The sequence below is a fragment of the Planococcus citri genome, chromosome 3, assembly GCF_950023065.1.
Source record: "Planococcus citri chromosome 3, ihPlaCitr1.1, whole genome shotgun sequence".
Lineage (NCBI taxonomy): Eukaryota > Metazoa > Arthropoda > Insecta > Hemiptera > Pseudococcidae > Planococcus > Planococcus citri.
Window position 1 is genome coordinate 53415495 of NC_088679.1, and position 19359 is coordinate 53434853.

Here is a 19359-nt window from a genome sequence, read left to right on the forward strand (position 1 = left end):
CGTATCATTGCGTTGATGTCTTGCACAGTCAATTTAAAAATTTTCGCTAGTTACGTATTTTAGCGTTTTTTGGCAAGAAAAAATCAAAATTGAAACTTTCACAATTAAAATATAAAGTTGAACAATTCTTTTTCACAATAATAATGCTGCACGTGTAACCTACATATGGCATTAAAACCTCTATCAAACACACTTCTACTATTCACATTTCAGTTTCCCAATGAGTAAGAAGCTACATAATAAATTCTTTGAAAATAACAGGAAAAAACATTTTGATATAGTGAGATAACAAAATCATCAGATGACTTGAAACACGTGTTCGAAACAATGCAGAACATATTATTATGATTGTGTAGTTTGGGTTTACAAACAATTTTTTATTGGTAACTTCATTAATTTATCAAAATAAACACGATTTGAAAGTTGTTTTTTTTTAAAATCATTATCAACATTTGATAAGTTAGTAAATAAGTAAGGAAGTAAGTAAATAAGCGGGGGTAGGGAGGAATTTTCAGCTTCTCAAAGCTCAAAACAATATTGAATAAAAAATTTAAACTCTATAAATCGAACTTTCAGATTTTTTTTAATGTTGCAAAGCTTTTGAACCCCCCCCCCCACGCATATTTGTGAGAATACCCCCGACCCTTGAAAACACGTATATCAAATTTTAAACAATTTCTATGAGGTATTATTATTAAAATTAATATTTTCAATCATATAGGTATATGACCATTTTTAGAGAAAAAAGTTTCCAAATGATGGGTTTTGTAACTTTTTAAAAGTCTATTGCATCGTTTTGAAGAATATGTAGTCTTCTTTACAAAGATGATAAAATTATCTGATAATCCAAATTCCAAATTGAGTCTAAATTGATCCAAAATAATGTGCCGTGGAATAAGGTTTCAGTGTTGGAGGCCAAAATCAATTTTTCGAGAAAGACACGTTTAAAGTTTTGGTGTCATGTGTCAATTTTTTCATATTTGAAAAAGCATGGAGTACGTAGTCCAGTTTGAACGTTTTTAAATTTTCTAGAGCAAGATAGAGAAGTGAGATCAAAATTTTTGAATTCTCGAGACTTTTTTTTCGTGAAAATCGGTCAAACAGTCGGAATGATTTTTAAGTCACTTTTTCAAAAAAAAAAAAACTTGTGTAAAGTTTTGGTGTCCATTTTTTGGCAATGTTTCGCTTCTGAAAAAGCTCGAGTAATCAACGTTAAATGGTTTTACTTTTGGGGGGGGGGTTGGAGCAAGATAGAGGAAAGGGGTGGTGATTTTTGAATTTCTGAGACTTCTTTTTACATAAAAATTCGTCGAAAGTCGAACACGTTTTTTTGGTCACCAACGCTGAAATTTTATCCCACTTCCACAACCCATATTATTTTTTATTGAAAAAAAAAGCTCTCTAATCTTCTTTTTAATATGCGCAGGAAAAGCTGTAAAATAGATGTTAAATCTTCCACGAAAGGAAAATTTTGAATCATGAATACCTAGATTTGTTTTTTGCTTGAAAGTTTGATTAAATTATTGAAAAATCAGTGAGAAATTAGAGGGAAATTTGGCCAAAAAATAATGAAAACACCAAAAAAGAATCTCAAGGAAATTGATTGAAAAATCACCAGAAAAAATTCTATGACAAAATGACAGAATTTTTTTTTAAACTCTTTGAGAAATCAGTATTAACAAATCACTGATATAGGGTGGTCATTGGAAATAAAAAATTATTTTGAAAAATGACTAGAAAATTGGTTTGAGAAAATCACAGAAGAATGACTGGAAAATCAGTTTTAAAATTCACTGAAAAATTAATAGGAAAATTGATTTTTTTAGAAAACAAATAACTGAAAAAATACTAGAAAATTGAGGAGTCAATTTTGAAAGTTTGACATTGACCGGTTTTTTTCCAAGTTCTCAGAAGTCAGACTCGAGATCTAAAGATCAACCTCAATGTAGCTACCCACATTACTCAAAATATCTAAATTGAATTCATGATTGCAATTTTTTCCCAAGCTCTGAAAAATCAGACAAAATATTTTGAAACCAGACACCTATTCATAGGTAAGTACTATAATTTTTGAGAACAAGTGCCAGTAAAAGCTGAATTTATCAGAAATGTCATTAAAATTTTTTATAGGTACACGTAAGTACATACTTATTCTATTTTTGTAAATTTAAAAAAAAAATTATTTGGAAATGCATGAAGAAAGATATCATGCGTAGGTATAAGTAAGTATTTTCGGCCTTTCATTTCCGAGGAACATAAGAAAACTACAATTCAAGTATAAAATTTACAGAAAATTGTTGTTCAAATTACCCTGAAACACAAAGTATACCTACTTATCGTATTATATTTATATGTACAACACAGACCCATTTTCAAAGTTTAAATTTGCTTTATTGTTGAACCTTTCCCTTCCTCTTCGTCCATAAATAGGAAACTTTCCCAGCAGGTCACTTATGCTTACTACGTTCGTCCTCAAAATTATCGTAGGTAGGTAGGTTTTTGTTCAGCTTTACAACTACATGCTTTTTGGTATTCGTCCGTGTATACTGTCTAGACTATTTATCTGATCGTGAATAGGTTGGTGTAATACGAGTGTTTCAAATACAAAGTACATAAATTTGAATTGTTAACTACCAGACCTATACATGTCTCACATAGTAATCTAATTCTGTAAGTTATTTTAACTTCTCTATAGTAAAGTTACTATACAACTCGCCACTGATAACAATTTGTTTGAAAAAACATTGAAATATTATCAATTTGCATTGTCACATCAGCGTCGAGAAATCAAAAGATCAGAATGTTGCAGTATAGATACATAGGTACTTGAACTAGCTACCTAGTACCCACAAGTACCACATTACCTACCTGCATTTTGAAAGAGTATGTATATAATTATGTATCGTAACCATCTCACGTGGATATTTGTAAAATAGATTTTAAATGAATAGGCAAATTCAAAGTTATGGAAGAAAAATGAAAAAGTGCAGCAATATTAATTTATTACGATCGAGAGCAGAAAAATTCGAAAAATTAATACCTTATACTTCTAATGAAGTGAAAGAAAGGTGGTAAGAGGAGTCAAAATTAGCCATCAACGAAAAAGTAAAATCTCGCATATGAAAGCTAGGTACCTACTAATTGTATTTTTAAAAATCCTAAAGTATCCGCGTAGCACTCAGCAATGGTGCTTACTTTTTAGAATTCATTTAGAAAATAAAATCTAGGTACGAGTTTTGCCTTTCTGCTCTAAAAGTTTTAACTTTGTTTATGTTTTCTTTACAACTACCACCATTAGATATAGCACTTAATGTTGATTTAGAGAATTAATATTCACCAATCTAAATATAGCTGTTGATCTAAATAGATAGGTATGTAAATATAAGGTAGGTACCTAATCGAAGAATTGAATATGATGTATTTAATGAAGAAACAAATTGCTTCGCTGCGATGTTTATTATTTCTACGATCAACAAATGATCGTCGAACTATCTAATTATGTATATCTAAGTAGGTATCCATACCTACTTCATTCTACTTTATACCGCGTATAAAACTATTTCATTACTTGGAATATGCAATAATAACAAAAATGTAATTTGTACCTCGTGCTTTTCAATCAAATTATTCAAGCGGATGCATATAATTTATCATTTAAACGAACGTCGTGTATTCTTAATAGATATCTGCTTTCTAATTCAAAAAACATCATCGACTTCCATTTATTAAAAATTTAAATTGATTAAAACGACGGAATTCGTACAAAAAGGGAAAAACATGTTAGAATAACTACCTATCGTTTATCACGTTCACGTGTGTGTAGACTATAATGTAGCGAAAAATCTAATTTAATGTTTTCAAAACTTGTTAAAAGCTGATCAAGGTATGTGGATTATGATGTTTTATATGTTTAAAAAACAACTAGGTATAAATATGAGTAAAATAGTCGAATGGACTTATTATACCTTTTCAAGTCCAATAATTCTCTTTTAATTCATCCAACCAGATAAAAAGAAAAATCTCGAGTAGCTGAGGTCATATTCTTCTTTTACAACGAACAAACAGAAATATTTCTCTAAACAAAGAAAGTCACCTGTCGGAGGTAAGTTAGGTAAGTAACTACACATTTTCTTTACTTTTTTTCTGAAAAGTGAGCTACATAGTTGGATCCTTTTCTATTATTAATTTTCAAAATAAATTGTTTCTATTCTCTTTCCGTCAGGGACTTGCTTAGAAAAGTGTTGTTGGTGTGAAAACTTCAAGCAATGAGTACGCTTGACACATCACTTGACGTAATTATAACATTTGAAAAAAAGAACCCATTTAACTTATATTTCATCTCTACTTTAAAATTCTACTGATGTGTAACTTATTATTGTTGCGTTAAAAATAAACTTTGAAATTGTGAAAAACGTTTTTCAAAGAAAAGGCGAGCAAAAAATGAAATAGGTGAATCAAATAGGTAGAGGAAAAAAATTAATTAAGAAAAGGTGAAATAGTGGTATCTACTTCATGTTTATTTCATTTATTAAAAAATGTAGTTGAAAATTGAAAAACTTTCTCTCATGTGAAAAAAATAATACTGTTGGCGTTAAGTGCCAACCCAGATCCCAAAAAAAGAATGTTGTATAAAAATAATTTGTTACTGCGCAAAAAACGAGCTTTTCCTGTAGTTTCAATAAAAAAATAGAATTTTTTGTAACTTTGGCAAACAAAAAAATGGACTGTTTCACAATATTTTTAGGAAAAAAGCAGCATTTTTCGCAGTTTTTGTAAAAAAAAAAACAAAAAAAAAACAGATTTTTTCCAACAAAATGAACAAGATTTTTTTTGCAAATTTCAACCTAAAAATAAGACAAAAAATATATTTTTTTGACAAATTCACAAAATACAGGATTTTACGGCAGTTTTTACAAAGAAATGAGCCTTTTTCACAATTCTTTAAAAAATGAATTTTTCATAATTCTGGCAAAAAGCAAGCACACAAAAAGCCAGACTTTTTGGAAATTTTGAACAAAAAAAAGTTTTTCCTGAATTTTTTGGAAAAGAACTAGACTTTTTAGCAACTTTGATTTTAAAAAATGCAGGATTTTTTTTTGAAATCTTGACAATAAAGCAAGACTTTTTGCGAAATTCAAGTTGAAAAAAAAAACAAACTTTTTGACAACTCTGACAAACAATTGATATTTCTTCACAATTTTAACAAAAAAGTAAAACTTTTTGCAATTCTGAATAAAAACCGTTTTCTATAAAAAAAAAAGACAAAAAAATAGATTTTTGGCAGTTTGACAAAAAATGGTTCTTTGTAACAGTTTTTACGAAAAAAAATCATAGAATTTTTCGCTTAGTAATTTTGACAACCCGAAAAAACAGATTTTTTGCCACAAAAAAGTATCTAGGCCTTTCTGAAAATTTTGACCGAAAAAAGGCTTTTCTTCTGCAATTTTTGACAAAAAACAAAAAAAACAAGACATTATTCACTTTACTTTACTTTGCTCAAAAAATTTAAGTATATTGCATGAAAAAAGTTCCAAAATCGCCCTTAAAAACAGCTTTTTGAATTTTAAAAAGCAATTTTCAAAAATTCAGTACCAATATGAACTTCAGGGTCTGAAATTTGGTTAGGTTGGTTTCGTTCAAATCGGGATTTGGCAGTACAAAAAGGTCCCTCGAGTCAAATTTCAATCCACAAAAATTCTGCAAATGATCGAAAAACGAAATTCAACCCTGAAGTTTTTTTCAAAGATGTGCGTACTTTTGAATGTTGTATTGGTTTTTTCCCGTCCGGCCCAGAATTTTCTTCACTGGTTAGGATAGCTCCCTCTCTTCCACTATGAATGATAATCTTATGTTCAGCACCGAGAACCGTAATAATAAATTTTTTTAAAATGAACAATCTTCTAGTTGGCCATGTTGCTCACATTCAAAATATTTGTGTTTACTGTTTATACGCCTGCGATGGCGAACGAACTGAACGAAGCCAGCATATAATTCTCATTAGATAGAGTTAAAAACCAAAAGAAGAAGAAAAAGAAGAAGTACGAAACAAAGAAAAAATGTTCTACACGAAAAAACACACGATACGATGTGATCTGAAGAACTCATTAGAAAGGATAGTGGTCAAGTTGCAAAAAAATAGAATAAAAAATTATTTTCCCTTTTACATTAAAAATGATAATTAAGAACTTACTTTCTCACGCAGTAATGTTGATTTTATGCCGCAACCCTAATAAACCTAACGACGCCTAGAAGCGTTATATGACACTTTTCAACCATTTCATCTTGCGCACCATCTGAAAAAATAAATACAAATTTTATTACAACTGGGTCGAATTTATAAAGGATGCATAATTACACATGTATACTATTTTACTTATACGACAGTGTAGCAAACCTTGTCCTGTTCTATGTTTCGAGTTAATATATTACCTCGTGTTATTTTTTGCTTCAAGTTCAGGAATCGTAATAAATATTATGCTAATTATAAGCTGCATTTTGTTAAAATCATTTAAAATTCGACCAAAAAACAGAAAACTTTTTAAATCAATTTTTATTAGAAAAAATTTAAGGACTCGGTCGGGTTATCTTTCATCAAATTATACTGATTGGCAAGTTGGGTGATTAATGGCAAAAGTCTAAAAGTTTGTCAACTGATGTCGCTTATTAATTCCATTAAAAATAATTAACAACGAAACTTTTTAAATTGAGTATTCAGGTTTTAATTTCTTGCAACCATAAATAACCTTTAACATCGGGCAAACTTTTCTATTTACTTTTTTTGTTATTTTGTTGCAAAAAAATGAAAAAAATACCTACTTCTGTCGAAATATTATATTGACAGCTTGGTTGAAATATTTTATAGGAAACAAATCACCAACAGGTGTCGGTGCTTTTCATCAAAATCGCACATTTTTCACGATCACGCGATTTCTCGCCTCAACTTTCTTATACATAAATCAATCGAATTAAAACCTTCGAAACGACGTTTAGGTACATTTTGAATAATATGAAAACTACACGAATGAAAAATGAATAAAAAGCTACTCGTGGTGTGTTTTTTCAACGGATAATTGCAACGAGACAATAAAATCCTTGGGAAAATTCTACGCAGGTAGGTAAATTGCATCTATATGTACCTTTTATATAGTAAGTTGTCGAAACTTTACACGTTTAATTGCGAATTCAGCTCGCCGCGTAATTGCGAATCGAATAGCAAAATTGGGAACAATTTGAAAACAAATTCTTTAATGATGTCCGTCGTATGGCGAACGAGGCAAAAAATACATTTTAAGTGATAAAACGTGTACCTGTACCTACATCGGGACATTGAGTTATTGTACGCGAAAGGGACACGTCTGCGTTTTAAAAGGTGTCGAATTCGAATCGAAAAGCCCAAGTAATTTACTCTAATTCGTTTCAACTTGAACGAAAAATTTATCCAGGCATCCTGGTACCTAACTAACGTTACCCTATCCCTTCTCGTATTACGGTTTTACGTATAGAGACGTACTCGTAGGTATAGGTACTATACGAACTCAATACGCTTAATTGAAAACGTTAATCCAATATTTGATAGATATTTTATACAGGAAATTTTCATTGCCTACGATTTGCCAACATATAAAGTTTAACCGTCGATCATTATTTTTACAAGGTTCAAGTTTTTGAAAAATTTTCACTTCAAGAACTCTCCGGAGATTTCGAACCTTATGCCGAAAACGCTGCCAAACACGACGTACAATGTTGTTTTTTTCCTACGTACCTCTAACACAAGGTGACTCAAAAAGTTGTGTAACTTGTCGGTTCTCGAGTGTTAGAGGGAAACGACTTCATATATTTCAATTTACACGCAACAGTTGGTTGTAAATTTTCAGAAACATTCGGCAACAATTTAACCAGAAAATATTGAGTGTTTAAGTGTAACGAGTGTGATATTTCATCAGTTTTTTTTCTCACTTTTTTTTTACCTGGCTGTCGCTATCATTTGAACAAACATGAATTTCAATTTACCTATATGGGGAGGTACCTACTACCTACTATACTCGGTCATAGAAAAAATATAGGTAGCTATTGGTAATGTAAGAATTATTATTATAACAAATTATACCGGAGTCGTCGATCATTGTATTAAAAACCTCCGATGACAGGTAGTACGCCCACGTGATAAAATTTTTCAATTTCCATCTTCGACTATGATTGTGAAAGTTATTTATTTTCGGTGTGAGATTAAAATTGAAACATTCGCGACTTTATATTTATCGTAAAAAACTTCGTTATTAAAATACGAAAAGTTTTATATTAAATGCAGCTGTGTTTTCGTTTTTCGTACCTTCATTTTCGAGAGTAGTTTATTACGAATGAGCATCGCGTTGTTGTAAATTTCTCAAAAAATAATTGTTCATTTTATGTAAATTAACTTGTACGTATTTTAAGTAGGTGACGTGTAAGGTACTTACTTACGTATATAATTTAAGCGAGTAAATCTAGAATACGTTTTATAGGTACCTTACCTACTAATATAGTCTGTTTCATTTTAATGAAAAAAAAAATTAGAAAATATCTTCACATAAGTCAATTTTACGGTTAAAAGCCAAGCAATATTTGTTTTTTGTTATAATTATATATCAATAAAACAGATTGATTTGCAAAAAAAAAAAAAAAGTCAACTGTTCAAATATCATAAAATCGATATGCAAACTGACTTTAACACTGTTTTTAATTTTTAATTGAAAAAAAAAACACCCCACCTTTCATAAAAATATACACATAATCCCTCGTTTATTCTTTAATACAAACTTCATTAAACAAAAATTCTTTTAATCCGCCGGCTTTCAATGAAGATTAATTTTCAGGATTAGGTATAGGCTATTATCTTATCATCAACTTTCGACGAACGACTTTTACATTCCTAAAATAAACTATTTCTAAATTAATAAAATATTGTTTTGATTACTTAATATTTAAAAAATTCATTAAGAACTCGAAGAAATTATTAAACTGCTTAACGTAATATTTAGCAAGGAAATATGGATTGAAAAAGATGTAATGATTTCATCGGAATGTATCCTAATAATATAGTCAAATATGACTAGGTAATATCTTCTACTACCTACCTATTTATACCTAAAAGTGCCTAAAACGTATTTTAATTTTTTCGAATGAATTTTTCAATCAGTAAAAATTATTTTTTTTGCACTCACTCAAATGAAAAACGATATTTAGAAATTTTCGCAGTTTCACATTAATGGAAATTCTCTATCTCGATGATCCACGCGTCACTTGTACCTACACCCTGTACCTATACTCACTCAGACTCCAAGATTTCAATATTTATTTAGTACGATAATTCCTTCGTAATACAAAATAGGCAAGCTATTATACTCCAAAGCAAACGACAAACACTCGACTGCTGCTTTGTTCGATTCGATAGTGGTACCCGCCTGAGAAAGCTTTTTCAAGAAAACTATTTGCAGAAAAGTAAGCATTTTTTGAAAAATAAGATTAAAAAGCAGACGTAATTTTTTTTTGTAAAATCAGTAATTCTTATGAAAATGTTTTTCATTCAGTTTTCCGAGTAAGGTTTGAACTTCCCGCATTTTTTAAATAAAGTTTTTCATAATTTTTCATATCTAAAAATCTTAATCCGAGTATTTTCCAAATATCTAATCTCGCTCCAATTTACGGTATCTGTACTTACATTCCTTCCTAATTTCAACTCTTTAAAAAATCAAGAATAAAAAAAAAAAAAAAGATCGAATAGAGAAATACAAAGATACTAAAACGTCAAAATTCGCAACATATGTTATCAAATTGATTCTTCAATTTTCTTTATTTGTCAATAAAATTACTGCTTCTTTAAAAACTTGCCGAAGTAGCGAACAGTCAGGTGACTTTGTAAGTTCCTGTACTTAGCATCTATGTGCAACCTTTTGATACTTAGGCAAGCTACACGTCACATCTGACGAAAAAACTGATCATAAAAAATACATAGTATAGGTAGGTAAGTTAAGTTTTTAATTTTTTTTTTCATACGCGACAAAATGATTCTTTTACACAACGAACTACACGTAACGTAAAATAAATATTACTTTTCGATTTTTCATTTTAAAAAAATCCTCCACATAACGAAAAAGGTTTTCGCGCGATGAAAAATTTAATGAAAAAATTCCATCCATGTTATACTAACAGCGTCAAGTGAATAAAAATATTTCTACACGCACGTATTTCAAATACTTATATGAAACATTATTAAAAAATAAACTCTGTAATATTTTTCGTATTGCTACCCAGCCTTCCTATACTTGACGCTGAAAATATTGGAAAGGAATTCAAACAAATTGACTGTTTCATGAAAATCACTGTTCGATGAAGTCTTCTATTAGGAAACATACGCACAAATATAGGAGGCATAAATAAAATTTTTCGATGAGAATGATTCGTGTGAATTTCAAAATAATTTACCCAATTTATTCAAATCTCTATTTTGAGAAGCCAAAAAAAAGAGGCGTAGCCACTTTTGACCAATTAAGTATGCTATGGCTCCAATTACAGTGGAACCTCGATAACTCGAAGCTGAAGGGAAAGGAGTTGACTTCGAGTTATCGGAGTTTTCGAGATAACGAGGTGAATTTTGCATTGAGTCTTATGGGGAGTTGAAGACACAGACCTTCGAGTTACAGAGGTTTTCGAGTGAACGGAGTTCGAGTTATCGCGATTCCACTGTATTGAAAAAAAGTGATCTAGATTTTTCATCGATTTTTTGACTACCTGTACCTAACTGTTTTTACCACTTTGTAAGTCAAGATACCTAATACTTTTCAAATGGACTAATCATGGACAATAATTTTTACACTGAAAGTCCAGAGTGATCTCGAGTTATTATTAATTTTATGTTTAAGGTACATGAGATACCTATTTGTCGTTTACGAACGCTTCAACCATACCTACTAAGTTTTAATTTCTGTTTATTGTCTACTTTTGATCATAATTTTTTTTTGTGTTTATAATTACAGGGTTATTACATTCGTGAGAGGGGGGAGGGTAGATGTGGAATGTGAGGTTGGTGTTTTTTATTAGGGAAATGAATTTTTGTATTTCAGAGGGTTCGTCAGGGATTGTAGGTGGGTTTTCTTTTATCTGTAGTGTAAGTCTGTTTTGTTTTAGTTGAAGACAGTTGAAAAGTATGTGTTGAATGGATGTGGGTTCGTTTCTGCACAATTGGCGTGGGGGTTTTGGTTCTTTTTGGCATATGGGGTTATGTGTAATTTTTGTGTGGCCTATTCTTAGTCTAGTGATGAGGATTTCTTCTTTTCTGTTCAAGTGGCCTAGATTTTTCCAGGGGAGGGTTGTTTTTTTATGTTGGAAGAGTTTGTTTGAAGTTTGTTGTGACCAAAAGTTCTGCCAGTTCGTAAATGTGTTGTGAGTGATTAGAGATTTAATATCATCAGGAGTGAGAGAGGTAAAAGGGGAGGGGGCAGTGGCTGTTTTTGCTAGTCTATCAACAGTTTCAATTCCAGTGATACCTATGTGGCTGGGAACATATACATGAAGCTAATAGAGTGATTATAATTTTGAAGGTTAAAAAGGGACTTATGGATGTCTTGGACTATGGGATGATCAGAAAAAATGTTTACGTTTCTAGGGAGATAATCCGCTACATTATCTCCCGCTCGCTAATCGCTCGGTGGACAAACTAGCAATTTTCTCCCTTAAAAACGTAAAATATATTATGGAACAAGGGAAATAATGTGATCTTCAACCATTTTGAGTTACTTCCCTCGCTTCGCTCGGGAAATAAACCTCAAAATTTGTTGAAAATCACATTATCTCCCTAGTTGCATAATCTACTATTTGAATGGATAGCAGTGAACTTAGAGAGTCGCTTTGGATTAAGAATTTTTTATTTTCTGATTGAATGGAAATTATATCTATTAAGCAATGTTTTATGGCAGGGAGTTCTAATACAGTAAAAATTGAAGCACAGTTGTGAATTTTGAAATTGAGAACTTTGTCATTAATTGAGTAAGCATAACCAGTATGAATGTTGGAAATTTTTGAACCATCTGTGAAGCATAAGTTATATTCTGTATAGTTTGATAACAGTTCTAAGTAATGACTCTTGATTAATAATGGGGAGTGATCATGTTTTGGATAGTTTCTTAAATAGAGTTCCAATCGATCAAATAAGTCACCAAGAAAGGCATCTAGTTTTTTTTTTTTTTTTTTTTAGCAATTTTTTGATAATTTTTCAAAAATTAAGAAACTCGAAAATCCGTTGGAAACGGTTTGAAACCACCAAATACCAATTCATTCAGGAAGTCAAAAATACTTGTAGGATGAACTCCCAATTTCATATTTTTTTCGACTGATGCGTTTTCAAACGAAGATCACTTTTAAAATCATCTCTGAAGAAAATTTTTTATTTAAACTGGCAGAAAATATTTTGAAAATTCGTACATGAACCGATGGGTCACAAAAATGATGTGTATAGTTTAATGACGAGCTACATATAACTTTCATTTTGGCTGCTTTTATGGCAATTTTTTCAAAATTAGAAAAAACCAAAAATCTGCAAGGAGCTTCAGAATGTTTGGAAACTATCAATCAATAATTGATACATAGGTCAGACATTTGTCCAAAAAAATGGTGCAGAATTTTTTGGGGATTAACATAAACGACAAGTGTAAACTAAATGCCATATTCTTAGGTAGAGGTACCTGAAATTGGTCCAATATTTTTTTACATTTTTACTGAAAAGTGACCAAACTGAAAATTTTTAAAATATCAGCAAAACTTAGAATGCTTTTTGAATGCTCTTTCGATTTTCATTTGTCTAGTTCAAAAATGTTTGTGTCAGTCTGAATGCCTCTTTTGGGAAGAATATCAACGTTCTAAAACCTGATTTCATAATAACTAGGTATAGGTAGTCGATGACAAGTTTTCCATAAATTTTCAAAACTGATACAGATCTAGGAAATTTAGTTTCTGCATTATTGTGAAATATGAGAGCCGTCCAAAAATGCAATTTCACCCAGATCATATTAAATCTGCCAGAAATACTAAAATCTCGTAGTGTTTAGAGCAACTTGAAGAAAGATGGTGAAATAAATATTTTTGCAGGAGAAGCCATCAAGCACCATTTTTTAAGATCTTAAACACGTAGATATCATTTTGGAGCTCGAAAAAATCTCATATCATTTTCATTGAGTAGGCACTGAATTATTTTCTATTAACCTCCTACTCTTCTCCCTCCAAAAAATAATCATAAAAATATTCTCAAACCCAAAACCAGACAATCTTTTGGTAACTTATCCAGCTATCTGCCTCCATGATCAACCATTTGATGAGGAGGTAACGAAACCGCTGGAGAAACTATCAAAATAAATAGTCTATTTTAAAAACTTACGATCTCGATGGCCCGAATGACGCCGAAGTCTGAAAATTATTTCGGAACCTACCACATGAAATATCAAACTACGTAGGTATTACGATCCTACAGAGTGGGTATTTATTGAGTTAACCACAATGTTATTTTAACCGCGGTATGATATTTGGAAAATATTTCCAAAGTAAATCCTTCACCGATGTAGCAGAAAATACCTAATACGAAAAGCCGAACAGCTTAACAGTTCACATTTTGCAACACTGGCCAAAAACTTTCCCACCATCGAGCATCCAACCGATGTAAAATTATCTGGTAAAAATCATTAATACGTATTTAAGCGTTTGCTTAGCTTCAACCCCGCAGACAAATAATCTTTTACAAACTGAATATTTATTTCCCCGATGATTTTCAAATTTCAGTCCATCGAGAAAGCTTCGTGCACGAATATAGACTCTGTACTTATACAAGCAGTATAGCCCACGAATCTATTTATCAAAACCAGAATACCATTAAACGCGAAGACGCATCTAGTTCGAAAACAAAAATATAATTCTTATATTTTTCATTGTTTATAAATTGATCACGCAGTTTGTAAACGTATACGGATTATATTTATAGAAAATTCCGGACAAATAATTTCAACCATTTCAAATTATAATGAGCTCTTCGATGTATATTTATAACCTATACAGCTAGAATACAGCCTATGACCTTTGTGTATTTTTGAAAAGAAATTATTACGATTGGACGGATATCTCTAAGCACAAAACGATCCCCGTTTGAAAATGTTTTGTCCTTTTAATCGTTACCTATACCGATTCGTACGCCTTCACGATTTATCGCGTCGAAGACATTATTCTCCAGCAGAAAATACCTACTCTGTTCGTCGTCATCGCCATGTTTACCAAATTTATTGCATGAAAATGAGAACATCGAAAACACGTGGTTACATTTTTCATCATTAATTAGAAACATAGGTATACTTTTGAACGAAGTTTAGCTTCGGACGTTTGCAACTCATCGCCCGTGCCCGTGCCGCGATGGGATGCGGCGAACGCTCCGATGGGAAAAGTCAGCCTATCTAATTTGCATGACACAAACGATGAAGCGCTCAAGCTCAACCAACAAAATGACGATATTATGTACCCACAAAAGGGGGGAAAAACAAACAATAATTCAACGTTTTGTTGTAACCGAAGTAAGTAACCATTTATGAAAACTCAAACACGTTCTCGCGTGTATACATTTAATTATTAAATAATTACTCGCACCAATTAAACGGTTAGATACCTACACGAAAATATTCGATTGTTAGCGGTTATACGAGTTATTGCTGACAATGCTTCGGAGCGTGATATGTGTTTTAATTTCCTTCGCTGTTCATCATACGCGCTTCCGCGCCGATTATTAAATGCCTTAGGCCTCCAATCAAAAGGAATTTCCACTCAATGAGACACGAATCGCGCGAATGATTATCATACTTTGGAAGAATCAAAACCTATTTAGTACGAAATTAATACTATACTAGAATGTACGAGTATATGGGTACAAATTTGCACCATGCTTGAACAAAGTTGGAAAAATGATTAGAACAGTGATGGAACGTTTTAAAAAGAAGAGATAATAGCAATGAAGTGATGGAAAACGTCTTCGTTGAAATATTCAATGTCTAATTTCCTCCCCATCCAATTTTTCGAAAATTACAAAATTTAAAATCCCACAAGAGACTCTTGAAAGGCTAGAAACTTTCACCAATCCATTTAGAAGGTTGAAAGTAGGTGATGAGAAAACAAACTCTGAGCTTTATGCGCCAATAAGATTAAATTTTGATTTTTCAAAATAAATAAATTTTTAGATTTTAAAAATTTTTACAAAATTTGAAAAAAAAAATCAGCTCCTAAAATATTGCATGGTGGTATGTTCTCGAGTGTTCTTTGGATTCATTAAAAGATTATATTACCCATTAGATAGTACCTTCATCGATCGTTGATACTAAAAATGAATGAAAATCAATAATAATTATAGGTAATACATATCATCTCATACTGAGTAGGTATAGCTCTATCAAATATGCATTTACATGATTCTTTTTCTTCTTCGATGCACAGTTCAACACACTCTTTTGGGAGATGACTTTACCAACCATGAAAATACGTTTTTAATTCACCTCGTTGTGTCACCACTGTTGCAAAACACGATTTATTAATTATTATTTATACCTATAAACTAGGTACCATTACGCTAAGGATGGCAACACGGTACCTAAATCTGTTTAATTGTTCGTTTTATAATAATGAATCTCTTCTTCTTCGGTAGGTAGGTAGCTCGGATCATTCGAAGGTGTCGCTTTAAATGAAACAACGTTCCTTGGAGAGTACTCCAGTTTGAATTTAATCCCTAACCTATCCCAATGGTGAGCTTTGAAATTAATTTTTTGCGACATTTTTAATTTTCGATTTCGGCGATGGCGTCATCAAATTTTGTTTGTTTGTGTTTCACTTTTGTATAAGACGAGCCTATGCTTTTGCCTTAGACTTTGTCTCTAGTGACTCTTGACCTTCGAAGATTTTAATTTCATTGATTGGAAGCACCTTATACAATACCTACGTTTGACTTGAACGATTCTTGCAATTCATGAAAATGTAAGAATGAATAATTTGGATGAGATACACTTACCTAATGGAGATGGGGAAAAAAGTAGACAAAAATACTCGAGATGATTTGAAATTTTTGTTATACTCCTACATGCAAGTACTGATCTAACTAAACAACTTGTGCCCGTACGTTTAGGTATACTGGATTATATAGGCGTTTTATTATTCAATATTCTGGCGTTTGAATATTATGAGATGAAATGAATGATTTTTTTCGAATTCTCTGTTGGGCCTTTCTCAAAAAAAAAATTCGAACTCAAATTATGAAAGGGGAAAAAATGTTGGAGGATTTTGACCAAATTCCAAATTCAATGAAGACCTTCACTTCGATTTGAAAGTCATTCAGAAGAATTTTTAGCTCCGGAGCCCCGGAGATGTCCCTAAAAGGGAGATAAATGGGTCCTCAAAGAAGGGGCGTTTTCGAAAAAATCATGTTTTTTTCCCTCCAGCTAGTAGGTACCTAGTTGACCTGTTTTGGGAAAAATGAAGGAAAAATAACCCAGTTCCAAAAGACAATATTTAAGATTTTGCGTCAAGTTGAGCCATTGTCATCAAAATCTAGAACCGTTGAAAATTTACAAATCACTTATTTTTGGGTAAATTCGTGTTTTGAAAATTTTTTCTTCTCAAATACTAATATTTCACATTAATTATTATTATTTGTGGGAGAGGGGGGGGTATTTGCATGATTATTACACCCGTCGTGTGATGGTTTAAATGAAGTTAGTTTGTTAGATTGTGTTTTTCAATTAGATCAATGAATTTTTTAATTTAAGAAGTGTTGCCTATGTTGAAACATCGAAAGATATACTTTCTGAATTTGAGAGATATTTTGGAATGCGGCAGTGCCAATTTTCTGGTCGTTGTTGTCAGTTTCAAAAAACCGAAAAAAATGATAATACCTGAGCTAAGAGGTAGCTATATTTCTCAATTTTCTGAAATTGGCAATAATGGCCAAAAAATTGGAACCACTGCGTTCTAAAATATTTTCCCAATTTCAGAGATGAAATCTTTCGATGTTTTAGCGTGATTAATACAAATATTTGAGAAGAAAAAACTTTCAAAGTTTCAAAACACCAACAGTCCAAAAATGAGCGATTTACAAATTTTCAACCATTCAGTAGAATCCTAAAAGTGGTCTTGGGTTTTGGTAATAATTAGCCTAGTTTGACGCAGAATCATAAACACTATCTTTTGAAACAGAACCATTTCATCCAAAACAGATTGGGTGGTGGCTAGAGCAAAAAACCTACGATTTTTTCAAAAATGCCTCCTCTGTGAAGACTCATAGGTAGGTATCTCCTTTCCGAGGGCAACTCCGGAGCTGAAAAAAAATTCTGAATGACTTTAAACTTAAGGAGGGGCTATACTGAATTTAACCGTAAACTTAAACTTAACCCTAGAAGTTGAACAAAGGCAAATTTTAGGTTGACGGACGTTAAATTCAGTATAAACCAAGCTAAAATATAAGTTAAGGGAATAAGTATCCCCTTAAATTCAGTATAGCCCATCCTTCAAAATGAAGGTTCTTACTGAATTTGGTCAAAATTATTCCACTTTTTTTTTCGTTATCCACCCTAGAATGGATACATAGGATGGTAACCTACTTCACTTTTTGGCCAAAATCAAACAATTGAAATTGTAAATAGGTACCTGTGATTGAGTCAGACACAGTTTTTAATCAGTGGATGATGCTTTCAAACCCAAGTAAATACTTGTGCTTGAGTCAGACACAGTCTTCAATCAGTGAGTGTTTTCAGATCCCATTAAGGACCTGTTCGATGAGTCAGGACATTTTTTAAGATATAAGAGCTTGGCCAAATGGCCACCCAGTAAATTCGATTTGGCCACGAAAGTTTTTTCTTTTCAAAACCAATGTAAATTCGATTTGCCCAAGAAAATTTTTGATTTGCGCTCAAAATCACCAATTTATCCTCAAAATTCTTATTTTTTTCAAAAGCTTTTGCCCTCGCTTCGCTCGGGCCAATTTGGTTCTCTTCTGCAAAATTAGAATTTTAAACAACCTATGATTGAATTTGAAAAATGTTGAGATCAGACGAACCGAATTCTTTCATTAAAATTGATGTTGTTCTACTTTTCAAATTACATCTCAAGGAGGTGGCAAAACCGGATTTTTAGGCATTAAAAATCGAAATAAGAGGTAATTTTCTGAAAACCTTTCGTGATGTGCAATGATTTTATAAAAACAATGGTAAAATTACTGCTCGAGTAGAGCTAGAGCGAAAATTTTTTGAAAAAATGGGTCCCAACAACGAAAAAAAGGCCACTTTTGCATGCTTTATTTCAAATTTTTACTCGCGAGTGAGGGCAATGACCCTCTCCGCCCCTCCCCCTGGCTATGATACTGTCTCTTGGCCACCTAGTGAAAATTGCTTACAAAATAGCCTGCGATGAGTCAGACACAGTTTTCAATCTGTTGAAAAAACCCTTTCACTCGATGAACTGAACTCATCACAAAAAAATCAAAATTCTGAGTGAATTGAAAAAATGAACGATTTTCAATTTTTTTGCTATGAGTGCAATTTTTATCAACTTTTCCGAAATACGTCAGAAAGAGGTCAAAATAAGACAACCAAATAAATTTTAATTTTTTTAAATCGACTTTACGAAATAATGCCGGTCCAATTTTTTAATACCTATGTTATTCAGCATAAAAATTTGGTCACAATATATTTTTTTCAGAATTTTCGAGAGTCGGAACGATATGAAAACTACGTTTTGAAACTTTTCGAGCTAATTTTTCGTACGAAAAAAAGTGGCAACACTGACTTTTATGATATCAACAAAAAGCCTTTCAAAACCCCTAACTATTTGAAAAAGTTCCATTCCAGCAGGTATCGCGGTTATCGAGTAATCCACTGCTGAAATGGATGATATTTCAAGTTCACTGAAAACATTGACACCCCCTAGCAACCTTTAAAAAAGTGCTAGAGGGCTGAGATTTGCGTCATTGGTCATCCCTTCAAAAGAGCTTTCCACAGGAAAAATTTCAAAAAAATCGCCAACCCCCCTTTCCACTTCTTGGTCGAATTGATGAGGAATCACCCTTCTCAGAATATGTTTTCCTTAGAATTATTTTGAGCGAAAGTTTGACAGTTCAACTTGGAATACAATCATGCCAATTTCTTGAGCATTAGGTATTGTCAATTCTAAAAAACTCGAAAAAATTACATTTTTAGTCATTTTTCTAGATTTTTTGAAGTAGGTAAGTAGCTAGGTACCTTTCAATTTCATTCTCAATAACTAAGACATCTTCATCATAAAATTTGCCCATTGAATGCAAAAAAACCACCGCAAAAT

At 31.8% G+C, this 19359-nt stretch overlaps 1 protein-coding gene across 12 annotated transcripts in view; it reads right to left on the bottom strand.

The window, feature by feature from the left end:
- LOC135840476 (calcitonin gene-related peptide type 1 receptor-like) overlaps positions 1-19359 on the bottom strand; it is a 123930-nt gene that overhangs the window by 83942 nt on the left and 20629 nt on the right. For 10 of the 12 annotated variants that reach the window (XM_065357052.1, XM_065357050.1, XM_065357049.1 and 7 more), the window contains one exon: positions 6191-6293. The exons of 1 other annotated variant lie outside the window; for it this stretch is intronic. In XM_065357052.1, coding sequence (XP_065213124.1) covers position 6191 — 1 coding nt within the window. In that variant the 5' untranslated portion in view covers positions 6192-6293. Of the gene's footprint in view, positions 200-6190; positions 6294-19359 lie in introns of those variants that run through there. One more of the 12 variants, XM_065357051.1, reaches the window with a different exon arrangement.